The sequence below is a fragment of the Schistocerca serialis genome, chromosome 5, assembly GCF_023864345.2.
Source record: "Schistocerca serialis cubense isolate TAMUIC-IGC-003099 chromosome 5, iqSchSeri2.2, whole genome shotgun sequence".
NCBI classification, from domain to species: domain Eukaryota; kingdom Metazoa; phylum Arthropoda; class Insecta; order Orthoptera; family Acrididae; genus Schistocerca; species Schistocerca serialis.
In genome coordinates this window covers 350,238,896-350,262,316 of record NC_064642.1, presented here as the reverse complement: position 1 = coordinate 350,262,316, position 23,421 = coordinate 350,238,896, and the positions used below count along the sequence as shown (strand labels likewise).

Genomic DNA, 23,421 nt, shown 5'->3' with positions numbered 1-23,421 from the left:
CACATTCCAACAGAATCAACATCATCCCATAAAGCAACATGGCCACACACACAAAACACACACTGATCAAACACCAACCATTCTCAGGTCTATAACGGCACAAAAAATTACTGTGTGTTCAACAATTTCTTTTCCACCACAGACTGCCACTAGGATCACAGATTAGTGACCTCTTATCCAACAGATTCATGAACAATCTAGAGAACAAGATCAACAATTATAAATGGATAGATTGTTACTTATCGTAAAGATAATGCATTGAGTTGCAGACAGGCACAACAAAAAGACTGGTACCCACAAAAGCAAGGAAGCACACCTCTCAACGTGATTTATCTCTGGCCACTCTAATCAGCATGCAACCAAAACAAATCGAACAGTAGCAATAATCCAGAGTGGTGAGGAGAAGGGGGAGAGAGAGCAGGCTGTAGGAAGGGGACAAGGAGTCAGTGCTACAGGAACTAGAGGTGGCAGGACAAGGCTGCCTGGCAGGAGGCTGTAGGGAGGTAAGAGGCGAGTGAAAAAGGAAGTGAGAGGGAGAGGAGCAGAGAAGGGGAAGAGACCGGTCATAATTGTTGATATTCCAAGCTGGACATTCTATTGTTAGATAACAAGATCTTAATAAACACAATGTTATATAGTGGTACCGTTGTGTTAATGATATAATAAGACTGACTGACAAACCACATACACACATAAAACAGGTACAAAAATAAAAAAAATTCACATCCAAAAATTTATTTCATGTTAGAAACATAAACAGACAAAACATTGAATCTTCTGGATCTGACCATACACAGAATAAACAACACACACAATTTCACAAGATACAGGAAACCCACAACCAAAACCACCACCACTCACATTTAATCGAACAAACAACCCAATGACACACAAACAAGCAAGTTTCAGATTCCTGCTCCACAGATTAAACATAAGACACATAAACAAACAAATCTTCACACAGGAGCTAAATACAATAAAACAAATAGCAGTGGAGAATTTTTATGATACCCATATGACAGAGAAACTGAACAAAAAAATGTGTAATGAGACAGGAAATAGACCATATGCATACAAGACACTGCACAACATGGTAGAAGATTTTAACACACAGACAACAACCACACACAAGACAACAGATCATGAACACAAACAAAAAAGGTACATACTCACCAAATGGTAGAGAGAGAGAGAGAGAGAGAGAGAGAGAGAGAGAGAGAGAGAGACACGAGCAGTCCTTCTCTAAATATACTGAGGGTCTCACTGAAGCCTTCACTGACAGTAATTATTCTCCCATCCTTGTACAAAATCAAATCTCCCGCGCCTTATCTTTCCAGTCTCCAACCACCTCCCAAAGTCCCACAGTCCGGCCACAGAGGAGCATTCCCCTCGTAACTCAGTACCGAGCGGAACAGGAACAACTGAATTATATTCTCCGTCAGGGTTTCGATTACCTCTCGTCGTGCCCTGAAATGAGAAATGTCCTACCCACTAGAAATGTCCTACCCACTATCCTTCCCACCCCTCCTACCGTGGTATTCCCCCGCCCACCGAACCTTCACAATATACTTGTCCATCCTTACACAACCCCTGCTCCCAATACCTTACCTCATGGCTCACACTCCTGTAATAGACCTAGATGCAAGACCTGTCCCATTCATCCTCCTACCACCACCTACTCTAGTCCAGTCACTAACATCACCTATCCCATCAAAGGCAGGACTACCTGTGAAACTAGTCATGTGATTTACAAGCTAGGCTGCAACCACTGTGCTGCATTTTATGTAGGCATGACAACCAACAAGCTGTCTGTCCGCATGAACGGCCACCGACAAACTGTGGCCAAGAAACAAGTGGACCACCCTGTTGCTGAACATGCTGCCAAACATGATACCCCTCATCTCAATGACTGCTTCACTGGCTTCACTGCCTGTGCCATATGGATCCTTACCCCTTTTCTGAATTGCGCAGGTGGAAACTTTCCCTGCAATACACCCCTACGTTCCTGTAACTCTCCTGGCCTCAACCTTCGTTAGTCACTGTCCTCGCCCATACAGCCTCCTCCCTGTTCCCATTACAGCACTACACATCCGTAATTTCACCACCACACCCAGTCTTTTAATTTATTTGTATTTCACTCCTTTCCTTTACTTACCCCCTCCCCCCCTTCTTTCCTGCCCTCCGTCTAAACTACAACACTTCACTGTCCGCCACTCCCACCATACTATCCCTCCCCCTCCCCGCCCCAGCCTCCTCCTTACCCCCACCCAGTTGCCACTCCCATCATGCACTGGCGCTGCTGCTCGCAGTGTAGTTTCAGCTCTGTAAGACTGCAGATATGTGTGCAAGTTGCGTTTGTGTGTGTGTGTGTGTGTGTGTGTGTGTGTGTGTGTCTACTGCTGACAAAGGCCTTAATGGCCAAAAGCTATGAGTGTGTGAATCTTTTTATTGTGCCTATCGCGACTCAGCATCTCCGCTATATGGTGAGTAGCAGCTTTCCTTCTCTGGTATTGTTACATACCCAGTATTTGTGTTTACTTGTATAGGTAAGTGACAACAGAGGTGTAAATTGAGTAACATTTATGTTCTGATTACAGCTAAGCATAGGTTGCATTGTCTTCTCTATATTTACAAGCAGATTATTTGCAGTAAGCTAAGTTGAGAGAAAACTGTAACTAATTTCACTACTGTTGGCAGCAGCTCAGATATCACAGCTCCAGCTAACAAATGATGTTATCAGCATAGCTTATGACCTTATAATTTTTGGGTTCAATTACATCATTTACATAAACAAAGAACACAAAAGGCCCTAATGTACTTCCTTGAGGCACATCACATTGAAATATCCTATAAGTTGATTTAGTTGTTACCAACTGCTCATTCCTCTTTTCAGTTAGCTTGACACACTGTCTCCTGTCTTTAAAATAGGAGGTAAGTAGTTGTAAAGATACTCCTCTCCTCTTGTATTCTTTTAATTTATTCAATAGAACTGTATGATTCACAGTATCAAAAGCTTTAAGCACATTCAGGAAAGTGACTTATCTTGTCTCCTTTATCTAGCTTGATTAATATTTCATGTATAAATGTTGCTACTGCTGTTACAGTAAATCTTAATTTTCTAAAACTATTTTCTAACTTGTTGAATAGATTATGTTTGATGAAATATGCCTTGAAATGATTTAGTATTACTTTCTCTAGCAATCTGCCAAGTTCTGAAGTTAACGATATTGCCTGTAGCTTTTTATGACAGTTTTTATTCCCTTCTTATACACTGGCAGAATTTCAGTGATTTTTACAAGGTCAGGGAATTCTCCTGGGCAGAGGGAGGTATTTACTAGGTGTGTCAAAGGCTTCACTAATTCTCCTCTGCATTCGTTTAGCAACTTAGGTGAAATATCACCCCAGCCGAAAGACATTTTAGCTTGCAGTTTTACTGCTAGGAGGTCCCTCTCAGTATTACCATGGATGAAAAAAGTTTGGCTATTGTTTGTAACATTAAAATTGCATGCCTAGTCACATACTTCATTTGTGCCAATTGTACTAAACTTCTGTATGAATGTGTCACACACTTCTTTTGGATCATATTTTATTTCATCATTTTCTTTTAACATTATGCTGTTGTGTTCATGAGACTGCTGTTCCCATACTCTTTGTACATTGTTTTACTAACACAACTGGAATTTCTCATTAGACAGCCATATTTCTGAGCTTTAAGGTTAGTCAAGGAATTTCTGCATTTTTTTTCTGAGGAGCTAGTATTTTGTTAAAAATATCGTAATTTAGCATCTCTAAAAGAGTATATAGTAATCTTTCATTTTCTCTCTCAGTTCAATGATTTCAGGAGGGAAATTCTCAGCATTACTTCTTTTCTTAAGGGCATGTTTCATTTTAAGTTTCACTGCATAGCTTATAGAAATTTTCCCATTTATCATTCACATCAGCTGCACTGGCTGGTTACCATTGCCCTTTAACATTTATTACATTTTCTTTTATATACAAATGCATCACTTTTGGTTATATCTACATACCCTACATCAATTTTCATAGCAAGGGCTCAGTAGTCAGACATGTGGTTTTCTGAGGTGTTATGTTTATGATCTCCTTTGTTATGTTTGTGAGAATGTAGTCAGTGCTTGTCTGTGTATCTACAGTAATTCTTGTAGGTTCAGAGTTTATGTGGTTATAATTATAACACTGTAGTAAGCTGACATGATGTAAATAGTTGAGAATATTTTTTAATGAGTCTATGTTGATGATTCCAACAAACAAAGTATTTTATATGCTGATGTCTTCAACAGCAAGTTCTCCAGGTAATTAAAAAAATCCTTCAATGCTACTCCCAGGTTGCCTATACACTGCTGCTATAATCAGATTGTTGTCCCCTACTTTTAAATCTATTGCTGCAACCTCAAGTTCGATTTCATTACTCCGATCATCAATCCATTTGACTTTTTCACATGCTAATATTTCTACTATAAATTCCTACCCCACCACCTTTATGTGTCTTTCTACAGAACAAGCTTATGAGTTTGTAATTATTTAGTCTGTATCCATATGCTTTGTCTTCCTTGCAACACAGTTCACTTAATATGAAGAAATGCAGTTTAGTTACATTTAGGTATACACACTAGTGCATTGTTTTATTTGTTATTTACTGAATATTCAGGTACATAAGAGTTAATTTGCTATATTTTACTCTACAAAAGCATTGCTATTCCCTCCGTGATTGAGAATTTTCATTAACTCTTCTGTTTCTGCAATAATTTTGCTTATCTTGTCACACAAAAGTTTTTTGTTTCAGAATTTAGATGCAACCCATATTTGGTATGTATGCATTTGTCCGGTTTACCTACATCCATTGTTCCAAATTTTTCAAATGAAGCACACATTTTAATATTCATTTTCTGTGTCTCCTTGTTGACACACAAATTGCATATTCGGTCACACCTGTGAGGTAGCATTGTAACTATTGTGTACCGATATCTATTAACTTCTAAGAACTTTTTCAGACTTGCTAAGAAATTTTGTGCCTCGTTTCTTGCAATATCATTCATATGACACATCCATTTTCATCTTTCATTTTTCCTGCAATCAATATTAGTAACATTTTTCATACTTGCATCTGGTTTTACTGTTCCCATTGCTTGGAAGTCTTTGTTATTATCTTGTAAAGTACTGGCCATTTTCTGCCATGGCTGTGTGTTAAGAAAAGAACAGTGTACCATTTATGTGATAGATTCTTGGTTCTGCTGTCACTATCTCTAACAGTTGTCTTGTTTGTTCCACTGCTGCGTTGTTTACGAAGTTTGCTGCCAACACTTTTCACACTTTCATGTTTATGACTATCACTTAATTCAGCTGTAATTGCAGTCCACTTATTTGGAAAAGTTTCACCATCACCCAGAAATGTACACAATTTTTGTAGTGATAATGGTTCACAGGTTTGACGGTTCACACTTTTCAGATCCAAGTTTTTTTTCACATTGCTCATTAGGATGTTAGTGGTTAGTTGAAGAGTACTTGATTTTTTTATTTTTTTATTATTATTATTATTATTTTTTTTTTTTTTAACACAACATGTCTATACAAGCCACCATCTTTGATGTGGTCAACTAGACTTTGGACTATTGGTTGGAGCTGTTGGTCAAAGAGGGGCAAAAATTCTTTCAGTGGGAACACAATAACCAGCTACGATGGGGTGTCCAGGATTGTTGGGTTTTTGGAATTTGGGGGAGCATGTAAGAGATGGGTGTGTGGGGTGCCACAAGTGCAAGGAGGGAAATGGATTCAGGTTCTGGAAAGGGCCTAAGGCTTTAAGCAGAGATTGGAAGTTATGCTGGACTTCTAGGATGGGATTACTCTGGCAGAGTTTATAGGTGGAGTAGTCCAATAATTGGCAGAGGCTTTCCACCAGGTAGTCAATGTGATTCATAACAACAATGGTGGAACCTTTGTCTGCAGGTAGGATAATTCATCCACTAAAAGGTTGGTGTTCTTAGGAAGTTACCTGGGAAAGGATGGTGACGGCAAGTTGGAGGTAAGAAATTCCTGGAAGGTGACCCAAGAGGTGTTTAGGTGGTACGAAAGTTGGGGATAAGGATCACCATTGGATGGTGGTACGACCTGGGAGAGGCAAGGTTCAATGTCGGGATTATCTTGGCTTTGGATGGAGGGATTGAAGCCATAGAAGTGTTCCAATTGCATGGACCAAGACAATGGGAGTAGGTCTTTGAGAAGTCCAACATGGTCAAATTTGGGTGTAGGGCTCAAGGTGAGGCCTGTGGACAGGACTGAAACTTCTGTGGGGCTGAGAATTTTGTTAGGAAGACTAACAACAGTGTTCCAGGACTGTTTCAGCTCTGGATTTATCGGAGTGTGCCTTGAAAATATGTTTTTGCAGTACCAGGTTTGTGAGTGACAAGGACTGGCAGAATCTGAAAAGATGAAGGTCACTGAGAAAAGAGGGGTAGGATCAGGAGAAAGGAATGTTTATTGTTAGACCATAGGGGATTGGGGGGGGGCGGGGTTCCATTCCATGGCCGCCATTGTTTAGTCACTGTCATATTACTGTTGTTAATCTTTCCAACAATCCCTCAACCACACACACATTTCAGTCCAATCAAAAGCCCTCGCCTTTAGCCCTACATTCAAATTTAACCATGTTAAACTTGTCAAAGACCTACTCTCCTTCCGCTGATCCCTGCAAAGGAAACACTTCTTTGCCACCAATCCTTCCAACCAAAGCCAACATAATCCCAACATTGATCCCTTCTTCTCCCAGGTCACACCACCATCTAACTGTTATCCTCCCGCCATCCCACCTAACCATCTGGTCACCTTCCACAAAGTCCTCAGCTCCAACTTGGGTTCACCGTACTTCTCCAGGTTCCTTTCTCAGAAAACCAACCTTTCAGAAGAAGAAATGGCTGCCATACAAACCTCAAAACAAATCCAGACCCAATTATTTTACTTGTAGACAAAGATTTCACCACCAATGCTATGAATCTCAGTGACTATCTGGCAGAAGACCTCTGCCAATAAACTGCCTGCTCCACCCACAAACTCTACACAAGAAGTTCAACATAACCTTCAATCCCTGCTTAAGGCCATGGGCCCTTTGCAGTACCTCTCCCCTGAATCTATTTCTCTCCTCACTCCTATGACATCCCACACAGCCACCTTCTATATGCATTCTGAAAATCCACAAACCCGATAATCCTGAATGCCCATTGTAGCTGGCTGTTACAACACCACTGACATAATTTTGGTCTTCAATGTCCAACACCTGCAACAAATGTCTGAAATCTAGCTGCCCATATCAAAGACACCAATCACTTCCTTCACTGATTCTCAATCATCCCCACCCTTTTATCTTCTGGGCCCCTACTCATCAGTGTTGATGCCGCTTCCCTATATGCCAACATCCCTCATGGCTGTGGTCTTGCCCTATTGGGCACTCTCTCTCCCAACATGCTTCAGACTGCAAACCCACAACCTCATTCCTCATACTCCTTGCTAACTTTATCCTAACATGCAAATACTTCGCCTTTGAAGAGAAGGAATACAAAAACTTCCATGGCACAGCCACATGAATGTGTATGGCACCCTCCTGTGCCAACCTGTTTACGGGCCACCTAGAGGAAACCTTCCAAGTTTCCTGAAACCCCAAACCCCTGATCTGGTTCAGCTTTATTGATGACATTTTTATGATCTGGACTCAAGCCCAACACACCCTATCCTCAGACCTTCATAACCTCAACACCTTCTCTTCCATCTGCTTCAACTAGTTCTCCTAAACCTAATGTGCCACTGTCCTAGACATTGACCTCCTCTCTGATGCTGCCATGCACACCTCCGTCCACAATAAACCCTCCAACAACTAACAGTATGTGCATTTCAACAGCTGCCATCCCTACCACACCACAAAACCCCTCCCATATAGTCTGGCCACCCAGAGACGGCATATTTGCACTGACAAAAACTGCGCTGCCCAGTATGCTGAATATCTCAGATAGGCCTTCACAGACAAGCACTATTCCCCAGACATAGTCCGCAGATAGATTTCCCTTGCCATATCCGCAGACACACCCAATGCTGCAATTACACCCACATGCCAACAACAAAGACACACCATCTTTGTCACCTACTATACCCTAGATTGGAACAACTGAACCACATCCTTCATCAGGACTTTGATTATCCATCATTATGCCTGAAATTAAGGACATCCTACCCACACAACATCCTAGTGCATCCCTATGCCACTCCCAATCCCAACCCCTTGCCACAGGGACCTCCCCAGTCCACACAACAGCACTTCCTACTCCGGTCCTGTCACAGGCTTACCCTACTCTATCAGAGGCCGGGCCACATGTGAAAGTAGCCATGTCATATACTAGCTCTTCTGCAATCATTGGATGGCTTTTTATATTGGTACAACTACCAACCAGCTGTCCACCAAGATGAATGGCCACTGCAACTTGTGGCCAGGAGCAAAGTGGACCACCCTGTGGCACAACATGCAGCTGAACATAACATGCTTCATTTCAGTGGCTGCTTCACAACCCAAGCCACCTGGTTCTCCCCTCCACCATGTTTTTATATATGTGATATTTTTGCTTCTATCGAGCAGTTCACAATCACAATGAGTGAATGATACTCACATATCTCTGAAATCTCTTAGTCTTTGCAAGTCAAGCTGATGATTCTGAGCTACTCCTTTAATTAGTTCTTATATGACAACTCTATCATAAATTCCAATATCACATGGATTCATTTACAACACGGAATTTACTGCTCTAAGTCATTAATTCAATTTCTTTATTCAACGAAGTCTGTGAGGCAGTCCTTTTCACTATATAGTTGACTTACACCTCACTGTCGTATGGAGATGAATACCATAGGTCACCAATGCAAGTAGGAATCAAATGACCATAAGTATACCCAGTCCCCCTCCTCACAATTGCTATGCAGAAGTCAGAGTAAGGTCTTGTCCTGGGGTTCTGAATGAGACAGGCAAGAAGAGACCACCATGTTAAAGAACCTTAAGTAATATTTCAAGCTTAGTAGCCATCTGAATGGAAGGAATGTAGGAAACAGACCAATTCATATCAGTGATCATGGGGATAGGAACCCATGATCTGGAAGGGCATCAGACAACAGCAAGATTTTTTTAGGTTGTAATGTTCTTAAATGTGACTCCCTCCACCCCCTCGTCAATTCCTTTTCTTTCATACTTCTGTTTTTTACAGTATGGCATCTGCAATCGAGGCATTTTCCTATGATTATACACTGTTAACGACTGTGCGACTTAAATGAGCTTCCTTAAAGAAAAAGTTTTAGGTCCTGATTTCTTAACTAGATGGCAGTCTCTGTATATTTTTAAAATGTTATTTCATCTACATTCAATACGGGGTCTATTATTTTTTCCAAATGAATGTGTTTACAGTCAGAATATGTAATTAAAATGCAGCAATCAAGACAATCATACATAATAACCCAAAGGTCAAAATATTGATGTATGCATTATATACTGTATTCTATTATGAAAGCACAAGATCATGGGATATTGCGGAGGCTTTTCTTCCAAAATAACTGGGTAAAGAGGAGTAAAATAGTTTCCTTCCTCTTACTCTCCATTGGAATGATTCAAAATCCTATACATAGTTCTGCAAGCTTGGATAACTAAAGCCATACATACATGGTACTTTGCTTAGAAACTTGCAGTTCACAATCGCAATGAGTGAATGTATACTCTCACATACCTTTGAAATCCCTTAGTCCTTGCAAGTCAAGCTGATGAGTCTGAGCTACTCCTTTAATCAGTTCTTGTATGACAACTCTATCATAAATTCCAACATCACATGGATTCACTTCAATGTGGTAATTACTGCTTAAAGTCATTAATTCAATTTTTTTATTTGATGGAGTCTGTGAATCAAAAAGATATACAAACTGAGGTGTTTAAAACAACTTGTGGATTACAACACACTTAACATTTCTTGTTACATCAATAAACATAGCCTGTGAGATGCACAAAGTAACAGATACAAATGGCATTTTATCATCATCCTCTTGGAACAAATTACAAAATCAGACGACTCGAAATAAAATTAATTACTACCTCCATGCTCGTCCTGCACTGACATCAGTTAATGAAATATCTTGAGGAGTAAACACTCAAATCTCTGTGTATTATGTAAACATGGCAAGGGAAAACTTGTGTGTTTCTAGACTGACAGAGGTATAGGGATAAGAGGTAAGAAATTAATCATATATGTTACTTCAAGGATATAGCAAAGCATCACATCCCTTGGGATAAGAACTACTGTGGGCGGTACTTCCTCAGTGTTCATCCCCTAAACCAATACAGAGGTTAACAGCATTATATGTTGTCGAAATGTTCACTTTCTACTCCAAAAACCTGAAACAGCTGACAGTAGCTATTGCATCACCAGCTACTATCAGAGATACCAAACATTCATTCCAGTCTACATTTAGATAAATTCACAATATGTGCTGTCCAAAAAACGATGTGTGATGCTGATCTTTAGTATAAGCAGAAGTCATCTAAATATAATCTTGATAAGACAATAAGTCCGACAATGGTTATGGTATCATTAATTGTTATCACAAGTGCTGAGTACTGATCCTGGTGGGAGAATGTTTCTTGGACATATTGATTCCTAAATGTCATGCTCACTCATGATCCAAATCAACCAAAGTAACAAAAGGTGCTGTATAAAAATGTGTAGATAAGCCTGAAAAACGTACTATGTAAAGTGAGCAAAATTTTATAGGGTCATGTAGTTAGTTGTTTTATGTAGGTGTAAGAACAATGCAGTCATACGTTACCAGTGTACAAAGTCAAGTCAGACTGGGTATTCTACATGCAGAAGATGGCTACTGGTCAGCCAGAATTCTCAAAAACCACATTTGAATTGAGATAGAAGTTTTCTGGGTTACTGGTGCCAATACAGTTACCTGTTAACCATTCTTTCTAACAATTTGCACAAATTACCTATTACACAAGTTGTTCTTCATTATACCCTTCTTTTCACTGTTATTCCATAGGTGTCGTAGTATTTGATTGCATAAAGCTAAAATTCGGCTGCAAGTTCATTAAAAGGGCCACTTTACGTTTCAAGGTGTTGACAATGATGGTCTGTAATTACTGAAAACAACATCTCTACAAGTTGTGCTTTTAAACAATGCAAAATCTAGGAGGGAATGAAACAATACTATGAAAAGGATAGTTGCTACTCACCATATAGCTGAAATGCTGAGTTGCCAGTAGGGACAACCAAAAGGCTGTCACAAAATGAGCTTTCGGCCAAGGCCTTTGCCGAACACACACACACACACACACACACACACACACACACACACAAGCGTGTGCGCGTGCGCGCGCACGCAACTCACACACACATGAGCACAGTCTCTGGCATCTGAAGCCAGAGCTGTGTTCGTTTGTGTGTGTGTGTGTGTGTGTGTGTGTGTGTGTGTGTGTGTGTGTGTGTGTTTATCTTATTTTGGGAAAGGCCTTGTTGGCCGAAAGCTCATTTTGTAACAGTCTTTTTGTTGTGCCTATCTGCAACTCAGCATCTGCTATATGGTGAGTAGCAACTACCCTTTTCAAAAAGTTGTGCTTTTAAAGTTCAATACTATCCAGGGGTTGGTTGGTTGGTTGGTTTGGGGGAAGAGACCAAACAGCGAGGTCATCGGTCTCGGGAAGGACAGAGAAGGAAGTCGGCCGTGCCCTTTCAAAGGAACAATCCCGCCATTTGCCTGGAGTGATTTAAGGAAATCACGGAAAACCTAAATCAGGATGGCCGGACGTGGGATTGAACCGTCGTCCTCCTGAATGCGAGTTCAGTGTGCTAGCCACTGCGCCACCTCGCTCGGTATCCAGGGGTCACTGCTAACATCTTCATTAGCTGTGCCACAGATATGTGCTGGCTAGGAGAACACTGAAAACGTATCAGAGCTCAGGAAGTATGTCAGTGAATGTGATGAGCAATCTAGTAGGTGAGATGTAGCACTCATTTCTTTTAATATGCCTTTGTCCAGAATTGTTTTGGATATAACTGAACTGGTCATGGAGGGTTGGTGTTCATTGCACTAGAACACCATTACAAGTTCTCTAAAGGCCTTAGTTATTTCTCCTGACTGCCCTAATATGGGCTTCTGTCAGAGAAGATCAGAAAAAAGGGTATAGTTGCACCTGTGGCACACATGGTCGCAATAGTAGCATCATGAACCAACTCCATGATTTCTTTCTCCTGGTTGATTTAAGAAATGCTTCAAATTAATTAATTAAAACACTCTCTTGTATACTCAGACTCATGTGCAAAGATAAAACAGTCAGTACATTTTTACACTACCTGTGGAGGAATTACACTCATTAATTATTTTATTTGATGTTCATTGTCTTCTTCCACATCTTCCAGTGTTGGTATCTGAGCGAACAGGTCAGAGTACATCATTACTTAACATTAGTATTGGGTGGAGAATTTATTGTATCTTAATTGTCATACTGATAGGCCAGGTGCACAGGCACTGACGTACCAATATATTATCGAATGCAGTTTGAAAAGGCAATGTGAAATATAAGGCAAATAATTATATCTATTACTTGCCATAACTTAACAACTCAAAGAATGCGCTCATAATTATATATGCTTTGAAACCGTTTGAGGAAAGATGTATAAATTTTGTAGCTGTCTGCATATATTCCTGGAGGTGTAGACTTCAACGGAGGAAAATTATGATCTAAAGAAGTACGTACCTCTACAGGTACATGCTTAACGTCTAACATCATGAGAGAGTCAGATAGCATAACTATAAACTCTTAGCTGGTTGAGTCAAATTCACATTTGCAGTGAAGAATAGTTATTACTAAAGAAATACCTCACAAGGTTTTTTAAAAAAAAGTCTGTGAACTTTATTTCTATTATCCAACATCATACTATCTTCTTTAATATGCAGATGCTACAGAATGCTCTAGTGCCTATATTTTAATAAAGCTAAATTCTATCTGTGACACATACCCACAATTATGATGCACATGGGTCGTGGCTCTACACGAATACACTTAAAGTTTATATTTCACTCTAATTACGGGTGGGTCCATGCCACCATATTATGTCCAATAGTTGGACATGGATCTGTTGAACAGCTTGTTAAATTGTAACAAATAAATAGAAACAATATCGCTCTTCAAGACACTACCATATTAAATTAATGTAGCTGAGGCACAAAGTTTATCTTTAGCTACCATGTTTATTCTCTATGCAGAAAGTCTACTGCAGCTGTCACTAATTAAACAGTTTATAATACATTCAGTATATATTAAAGCTGGCAAGAGCAAATTTAAGTATTTATGAATTTATTTAAATACAGAAAGACGTTAAAAGTTCCAAGCTCCACATGCAAACTGTATTACATTGGAATCAATTATCTTCAAGCTCTGATGGGAGACAGCTGAAGTTCCCACAAGAGTTGAAAAAAACTAAGGGCTGCTAATCCAAAGAGTGAAAATAGTTCAGTTACACAACAATGTAACCAATATACTACAGATTTATTTGAAAATCTGAATTCCAAGCTGCATAAAGGAAGTATGCCATCCCCAATACAATCAAACCTAGCCCTCTGCTTATTCTCCTGACAGCCATCAAACCACCACCCCAACTGCAGCTGCACTCACCCCTCCAGTGGCATACACAGCCAAGGGCATGATATTTGTAAACTGAACTTGCCCTATGCCCTACCAGACAAGATGTGTCTACCTCACCCTACTGCCATCCACAGCTGTTGCAGTACTAGTCGGCAAAAATGGAAAGAGATTACCCTAGTTTATGAGAGTGGTACATGTTAAAAGGCTGCTGAGATTTTAAATTTATTATCTACCCAACACTCCAACACATTAAGGCATTAGCAGTGTTCCTTTTTGCAGGAGGTTCCTCATTTGTCAGGTACTGGGAAATACAACTTCTGAAATTAGAACTAAGCAAAACACAATACACTGCTGACGACAGCCTTTGTTGGTGTTACACAATAATAAATGACACAAAGCACATGAGTGAAACAGGAACTATGGTCAAGCTGGGGAGAAAGTACTGAACCAAGAGACCAGATCAAGGTGACAATGGAGGAGGTTCCGATGAATCTTATGAACGTCACCACAAGCCTGGCACCACCGATTTGCGGCTGTCGAGTGAGATATATCCACGCACCAAGTGAATACAACAATGAGCACATGCTTACAATATTGCTGTGTTCTGTTCAAGGTGATGAACAACTAAACTGCTACTCACTGCAAGGTGGTAAATCACTGTAGCAATAAGTCCACGATGGGGGTGAAGCTGCAGCTGCTGGTCCTTATAAAAGCTCAGACTGAAAGGTAAGGATGTGGCAATGGCCAGAATTTTTTTGGCTCTTTTGGTGCCACACTCCTGTAAGCAGCCAACTCCAAACCATAGAACCATTGCCAATACCATGCATGGGTAAGGTTCAAAACTCATCTGCTGATACATAGGAGCTGATCATTTCTTTTTGCCAACAGGGGTTTCCTACTCTGGCTCAGTTCTATCGCAGAAAGTTTGTTAATACTTTAAATTGTAACTGAATTTTCAAGAAACTCAAAATAAAATTATCTTGTGGCACTCCTTGGAAGGTTCAGTGCATTACAACGACAGATGCATAAATTCAGTTCAGCGTCAGTTTGAAGAAAAATGCCGAAACATCTGATGGAAACTGCCTAGTAGCAAGTGCCTCCAGCCTCTTATCATGAACGTCAAAACAGTTTTGTCGTTTGCCACTATTCTCTTTGTAACTGAAAATACCAGTAGTGTTGTACCTTCAAATCACAATGGGTTTTTCTCATGTAACCAGGTAAAATCAAATAATACTAAATACTGTGAATATAGAAAATATTTACATGTGCTTGAAAATTACTTATCTGACAGCTATATGACCTCTGGCTTGTTCCATGCCAAGTGGTCTAGAGGTTCCTGCATGAACATCACAAATTTTGATGAATTTTGTATGAACAACCGCACATGTTCCCAATGAACATTGCTAACGTTTCACGGTCATTAATTCAGTACTTAAAAGATATAGTCATTTGTTTGACCTAATAGCATAGCTATCAATAGTTTTTCAAATCTTCGCAAGTAAATGTAGTCTAAACCTGAAACTTTGCACGTATTAACTTACAAAAACAAGATGTTAGAGTATAAAATTTCATTCTCCCACTACTTTGCAACAGTTTACAAATTGAACGCAAATTTCATTCTCCTACTACTTTCCCATAGTTTACAAATTGAACACATGGTTTACAATTTTTTTTAAATGCCAAAAATGGCTATTTTTGGCTCACTTTTACAAAAGAAGAAAAGAAAAAGAGTCTTTAAACCACCTAAGAAACTATATTTGCTTTTGCAATGAGAGCACTATGGCCTTAAAAAAAAAGTAAGGCGGAGGTGCATTGAAAGTGGACCCGTATTGCTTCAAATTATACTTAACATGTTGTTGTTGTTGTTGTGGTCTTCAGTCCAAAGAGTGTTTTGATGCAGCTCTCAATGCTACTCTATCCTGTGCAAGCCTCTTCCACTGCGAGTAACTACTGCAACCTACATCCTTCTGAATCTGCTTACTGTATTCATCTCTTGGTCTTCCTCTATGATTTCTACCCCCTATGCTTTTCTCAGTACTAAATTGGAGATCCCTTGATGCCTCAGAATGTGTCCTACCAACAGATTCCTTCTTCTAGTCAGGTTGTTCCACGAATTTCTCTTCTCCTCAATTCCATTCAGTACCTCCCTGCCGCCGTTGGATAAGCAGCTGCCAGCAGCAAGTCGTATACTCCTGGCTTACTTATTTGTTACATAGTTTAATTCATAATTTCTTTGCGTGTTTTTGGGTACTTGCATTGTTTAATTCATAAATTTCGGGCGTATTATAGTACCTGAATAGTGTAAATTCACGTAGTCGTCTGTCTTCTGTTTTTTTTTTTTTGAACAGCCAGTGTTGGTTGGTCACAGCCAGTGTGCTCCCTGCCGCCCTTGGATAAGCAGCTGCCAGCAGCAAGTCGTATACTCCTAGCATACTTATTTGTTACATAGTTGAGTTTCATATAGGAGGTGTAATTTCGAGTCTTAGTTACTTACTTTACTTTACTTTACACGTGGCTAAGGCCTTATCGACCATACACCTGCTCTACGAGCCTCTTCCAATTATTTCTATCCAGGAAAATTGTTGTCCAATCAGAGTTGATGCCCATCCTAGCTGCATCTTCCCGGATATTCTCCATCCACCTAATTCGAGGTCTTCCTCTTCTTCTCTTTCCTTCTAATTTCTTAGTGGATGCTATTTTGGGTAGTCTGTTCTCCGGCATCCTTGCTACATGACCAGCCCAGTTCAGTCTTCTCTTCTTTAACATTTCCACAATGGTACTATGTTTGTACACCTCCCGTAGTTCTTCATTTTTCCTTATCCTCCACTCCATGACATTTTCATCGAAGATTGGTCCAAATATTTTTCTTAGTATTTTTCTTTCAAATATCAACAGTTTTTCTTCATCTTTTTTCCTGAATGTAATAGCTTCACATCCATATAATGCTACTGGTACAATAGTTGACTGATAAAAACGGATTTTGCATTCAGTACTAAGTGATCTCATCCTTAAAATTTTGATACAGCTGTAAAAAGTTCTATTAGCTGCTGCTAGACGGGCGTCTATTTCTATTTCTGCTCTATTGTCTCTGCTAAAAAGACTCCCTAAGTACTTGAAGTGGTCAACTGCCTTGAAAGTGAGACCATTTACGGTCAGTGGTGTATTCTTTTGGAGTTTTTTACTTATGACTAGATATTCTGTCTTTTCTTCATTCACATGAAGTCCAGCTTTCTCAGCTATTTTGTGATAATTTTGCATCATCCTGATTAATTCAGCTTTTGAAGTGCTTATTAAGGCTACATCATCTGCATAAGCAAGTCTATTAATGTTCTGTCCCTGCAGTTGGATCCCTTGTGGATTAGTTTTGGTGAATTCTCTATCAATCTTCTCTAAGATAATATTAAATAGAATAGGTGAGATGGCATCCCCTTGTCTCAGTCCAGTGTACACCTTAAAATTTTCAGTCTCTCCTGCAGGTGTCTTAACTTTGCATATGGTTTCTTCCAAACACATTTTAACTAATTTGATTAATTTTAATGGTATTTCAAATTCTTTCATGGTGTTTAACAGTGTCTATCGGTGTATGCTATCATAGGCCTTCTTGAAGTCTATAAATAGAATATGGATATCTACATTAAATTCCCATGCCTTCTCATTTATTTGTCTCAATGTGAATAAGTGATCCAAAGTGGATCTGTTAGTGCGGAAACCACATTGGTAGTCCCCAATCAGTTCTTCGGTTATGGGAATCAGTCTGTGTAGTATACACATCGACAAAATTTTATACGTGACATCGAGTAGGGCAATTCCTCTCTAGTTATCACAGACAAGGGGATCATTCTTCTTAAAGATGGGGCATATAATTGCAGTTTTCCAATCGGCCGGTATGTTTTCTGTCTCCCAAATTGTTTCAATTAAGGAATGTAGTTCTATTTCCAATTGTGGTCCTCCATTTTTTAAAAGCTCAGCATATACCTGGTCTTCCCCACAAGCCTTGTTGTTCTTTAATTTCTTTATTGTTTGTCTTATTTCATTTACTGATGGTGTGGTGACTTGTATATCAACTGTATCTGGTTCTTCAAATGTAAAGTAATATTGTGGATCATTGCAGTTGAGCAGCTGTGTAAAGTATGTCTTCCATGTTTCTTGTATGTCATTCTTGTTTGTAAGTATTTTCCCATTATGGTCCTTTATAAACTGTTCCCTTTTAGTGAATTTTCCCAAGGACTTTTTTATATTCTGGTACATCTGCCTTGCTCTGTGATGCTTGAAATCATCCTCCGCTTCTCTTACCATGTTGTTGTAGTGTTTTCTCTTCTCTTGTCTTAGAGTTCGTTGTGTTTCCTTGCGGATTTTATAGTATCTCTCCTTTAGTGTAATATTGTCCATGTCTTGTAACCATGCCTTCCTCGCATTTTGCCTCTCCAGTACTCTTTCTTGGCACTTTATATTAAACCAGATTTTGTTAGTTCGTTTACTTTTACCTATAGTTTTGGAAGCTACATCTTGAATACTGTTTCTGAGGTGTCTCCATCTACTTTCCACGTCTTGCTGGTCACTATGTGTCAGTCTAGATTCCGATAGGTTAATTTCCATTTCTTTCCTAAAGTTTTCTTTTATTTTTTCTTCTGCCAGATTTTCTACATCGTACCTTTTAATTTCAACCCTATTTGTACTTTGTTTCTTTTTTAGCTTTATTTTCATTTGAGCTATGATTAACATATGATCTGTCTCACAATCTGCTCCCCTAAAAGTTCTAACGTCTTTAATACTGTTTTGAAAACGTCTTTGGATGGCGACATAGTCAATCTGGTTCACTACTTTTCCATCTGGTGATATCCATGTCCCTAAATGAATGCGTTTGTGTTGGAATTTTGTGCTGCTTAATGTGAGACCATTTGCCATTGCAAAGTTTATGAGTCGCACACCATTCTCTGAACTTTCATCATGTAAGCTGTAATTCCCAATGGTTGGTTTGTAGATTTCTTCTTTTCCTACTTTGGCATTAAAGTCTCCTAACACTATTGTTACGTTATGTCTACTTATTGAATTATATGTCTGTTCCAGTTGACTATAAAATTCTTCTTTCACGTCATCTTCCTTATCTTCTGTGGGTGCATGAACATTTATAAATGTAATATCAAACCACTGAGCCTGAATTGTAATGTGTGATATTCGGTTATTAATTGATTTGAATTCCTTTATTGTGTCAATTGCTGTTTTATGAATGTAAAAGCCCGTTCCAAATTCATGGCGCTGACCGCAGTCTCCATACATTATTGTCCCGTCTCCTATTTTCATTGATCCCGTTCCCTGCCATCTTATTTCTTGGAGCGCTACCAGTTGTACCTTGTATTTTCCTAGTTCGTTTATTAGTATTTGTGCGCTTCCTGGGCGGTATAGACTTCTGACATTCCACGAACCAAAAGAGAAATCCTTGTAACTTTGCCAATTTCTGTTCCAGTAAATTCTGTCCTGTTTCCGAGGCATACCTTGAGTGTCCTGACCGGCCATTGTTTTACATGAGTGGGTTGGTAGCCCTCTGCACAACCCCCAACCTGGAGGACCAGGAGTCTTGATTTTGGGGTACTCTACCCCTAGGGATTTGCCTTCACCATGGCTTAACGAGTCTTCCCTACCCGTGCTAGTTTTGGTCCACCCCGGGTATTTTATTTCCCCGGTACCCCCCATATCTGGAGAGCATTCCCCAATCCGCCACCCGGGGAGGCACCCGATGGGGGACTAGCAACCCCACACGGGGAGAGTCTTAGTTACTGTAATCGTAAATTCAGGCAGATTGTAGTGCAGTCGTTACGCATTTGTACAAGTTAGTTAACACATTCTTTGCGTGTTTCCCTTGCGTTATCTAGGCACGGACTTGTGTTTCAGTTACTGTTGTTCAACATCGATTAGAATGGACAGGGACTGTGATTGCTGTGTTCGGATGAGGGCTGAGTTGGCAACCCTTCGCTCACAGCTGCAGGCGGCACTGACTTCAGTCACGCAGCTTGAGGCTGTTGCCAATGGGCATCACTGTGGGGAGCCGGACTTGGGTATCACGGGGATGTCAACCTCGTCCCGTCTGTCCCCAGATCGGTCTGCCGCTGTGGTTGCCCCGATTGCTGCCCGTAGTGGGGCTGAGCCCTCGCCTGTGGTTGATTGGGAGGTCGTTCCAAGGCGTGGCAGGCAGCGAAAGACATCCCCGGAGGCTGATCAGAAAGCCTCCCCAGTGCGTCTGACAAACAGGTTTCAGGTACTGCCTCTGGCTGAGCCAGATGCAGCTGCCTGCCCTGTTTCAGAGGATGATTCTCAGCTTTCAAGGTCCAGGCAATCGCAGAGGGTAGGCCTATTGGTAGTTGGGAGCTCCAATGTTAGGCGTGTAATGGGACCCCTTAGGGATATGGCGGCTAAGGAGGGGAAGAAATCCAGTGTGCACTCTGTGTGCATTCCGGGTGGAGTCATTCCTGATGTGGAAAGGGTCCTTCCGGATGCCATGCAGAGCACAGGGTGCAGCCAGCTGCAGGAGGTGGCACATGTCGGCACTAATGACGTGTGTCGCTTTGGATCTGACGAAATTCTCTCTGGATTCCAGCGGCTATCTGATTTGGTGAAGTCTGCCGGTCTTGCTTATGAGATGAAGGCAGAGCTCACTTCTGCAGCATCGTTGACAGAACCGACTGCGGACCTTTGGTGGAGAGCCAGGTGGAGGGTATGAATCAGAGGCTCAGTCGGTTTTGCGACCGTGTTGGCTGCAGATTCCTTGACTTGCGGTGGGGTTTCGGGTTCCACTGAATAGGTCACGAGTTCACTACACTCTGCTGGCGGCTACATGGGTAGCGGAGGCTGTGTGGCGTGGACAGGGCGGTTTTTTAGGAAGTTAATAATTGGCTCCTTCTACCGACCCCCAGACTCCAATGATATAGTTGCTGAACAGTTCAGAGAAAATTTGAGTCTCGTGACAAATAAATACCCCACTCGTACGATTATAGTTGGTGGGGACTTCAACCTTCCGTCGATATGTTGGCAAAAATCCTTGTTCAAAACCGGTGGCAGGCAGAAAACATCTTCCGAGATTGTCCTAAATGCTTTCTCCGAAAATTATTTCGAGCAGTTAGTCCACGAACCCACGCGAATTGTAAATGTTTGCGAAAACAAACTTGAACTCTTAGCCACAAACAATCCAGAGCTAATAGAGAGCATCACGACTGATACAGGGATTAGTGATCACAAGGTCGTTGTAGCTAGGCTCAATACCGTTTCTTCCAAATCCACCAGAAACAAACGCAAAATAATTTTATTTAAAAAAGCGGATAAAGTGTCACTCCTAAGAGACAATCTCCATTCCTCCCGAACTGACTATGCAAATGTAGATGAGATGTGGCTCAAATTCAAAGATATAGCAGCAACAGCAATTGAGAGATTAATACCTCATAAATTGGTAAGAGATGGAACTGATCCCCCATGGTACACATAACAGGTCCGAACGCTGTTGCAGAGACAACGGAAAAAGCATGCGAAGTTCAGAAGAATGCAAAATCCCGAAGATTGTCTAAAATTTACAGATGCGCGAAATTTGGCACCGACTTCAATGCGAGATGCCTTTAATAGGTTCCACAACGAAACATTGTCTCGAAATTTGGTAGAAAATCAGAAGAAATTCTGGTCGTATGTAAAGTACACAAGCGGCAAGACGCAGTCAACATCTTCGCTGCGCAGTGCCGATGGTACTGTTACCGAAGACTGTGCCGCTGAAGCAGAGTTATTGAACACAGTTTTCTGAAATTCCTTCACCAGGGAAGACGAATGGAATATTCCAGAATTTGAAACACGAACAGCTGATAGCATAAGTTTCTTAAAAGTAGATACCTTAGGGGTTGCGAAGCAACTCAAACCGCTTGATACGGGCAAGTCTTCAGGTCCAGATTGTATACCGATTAGGTTCCTTTCAGATTACGCTGATACAATAGCTCCCTACTTAGCAATCATATACAACCGCTCGCTCACCGATAGAGCTGTACCTACAGATTGGAAAATTGCGCAGGTCACACCAGTGTTTAAGAAGGGTAGTAGGAGTAATCCATTGAATTACAGACCTATATAATTGACGTCGGTTTGCAGTAGGGTTTTGGAGCATATATTGTATTCAAACATTATGAACCACCTCGAAGGGAACGATCTATTGATACGTAATCAGCATGATTTCAGAAAATATCGTTCTTGTGCAACGCAGCTAGCTCTTTATTCGCACGAAGTAATGGCTGCTATCGACAGGGGATCTCAAGTTGATTCCGTATTTTTGGATTTCCGGAAAGCTTTTGACACCGTTCCTCACAAGCGACTTCTGATCAACCTGCGGGCCTATGGGGTATCGTCTCAGTTGTGTGGCTGGATTCGTGATTTCCTGTCAGGAAGGTCGCAGTTCGTAGTAATAGACGGCAAATCATCGAGTAAAACTGAAGTGATATCAGGTGTTCCCCAGGGAAGTGTCCTGGGACCTCTGCTGTTCCTGATCTATATAAATGACCTGGGTGACAATCTGAGCAGTTCTCTTAGGTTGTTCGCAGATGATGCTGTAGTTTAACGTCTAGTAAGGTCATCCGAAGACCAGTATCAGTTGCAAAGCGATTTAGAAAAGATTGCTGTATGGTGTGGCAGGTGGCAGTTGATGCTAAATAACGAAAAGTGTGAGGTGATCGACATGAGTTCCAAAAGAAATCCGTTGGAATTCGATTACTCGATAAATAGTACAATTCTCAAGGCTGTCAATTCAACTAAGTACCTGGCTGTTAAAATTACGAACAACTTCAGTTGGAAAGACCACATAGATAATACTGTGGGGAAGGCGAGCCAAAGGTTGCGTTTCAATGGCACTTAGAAGATGCAACAAGTCCACTAAAGAGACAGCTTACACTACACTCGTTCGTCCTCTGTTAGAATATTGCTGCGCGGTGTGGGATCCTTACCAGGTGGGAACGACGGAGGACATCGAAAGGGTGCAAAAAAGGGCAGCTTGTTTTGTATTATCACGTAATAGGGGAGAGAGTATGGCAGGTACGATACGCGAGTTGGGATGGAAGTCATTAAAGCAAAGACATTTTTCGTTGCGACGAGATCTATTTACGAAATTTCAGTCACCAACTTTCTCTTCCGAATGCGAAAATATTATGTTGAGCCCAACCTACATAGGTAGGAATGATCATCAAAATAAAATAAGATAAATCAGAGCTCGAACAGAAAGGTTTAGGTGTTTGTTTTTCCCGCGCGCTGTTCGGGAGTGGACTGGTAGAGAGATAGTATGATTGTGGTTCGATGAACCCTCTGCCAAGCACTTAAATGTGAATTGCAGAGTAATCATGTAGATGTACCTCCTCATTAGTTACGTGCTCTACCCATCTCATCCTGAGCATCTTCTGTAACACCACATTTCAAAAGTATCTGTTCTCTTCTTGTCTGAAATGTTTATCATTCATGTTCAGTTCCACACATGCCTACACTCTCTACAAATACTTTCAGAAAGGGCTTCTTGACGCTTAAATCTTTATTTGATGCTAACAAATTTCTCTTCTTCAAAAAATCTTTTCTATTAATTGACAGTCTACATTTTATATCCTCTCCCTTCAACTATCAGTTATTTTGCTTCTCAAATATCAAAACTCATCTACTATTTTAAGTGTCCTGTTTCCTAATCTAATTTAATTAGACTACATTCCATTATCCTCATTTTGCTTTTGTTGATGTTCATCTTG

General features: G+C 40.6%; 1 protein-coding gene across 2 annotated transcripts in view; it reads right to left on the bottom strand.

Moving 5' to 3' along the window:
* The window catches only part of LOC126481525 (replication factor C subunit 3), an 88,420-nt gene that overhangs the window by 46,704 nt on the left and 18,295 nt on the right, over positions 1-23,421 (bottom strand). For both annotated transcript variants that reach the window (XM_050105333.1, XM_050105331.1), the window contains exon 3: positions 9,765-9,930. In XM_050105333.1, coding sequence (XP_049961290.1) covers positions 9,765-9,930 — 166 coding nt within the window. The remainder of the gene's footprint in view (positions 1-9,764; positions 9,931-23,421) is intronic.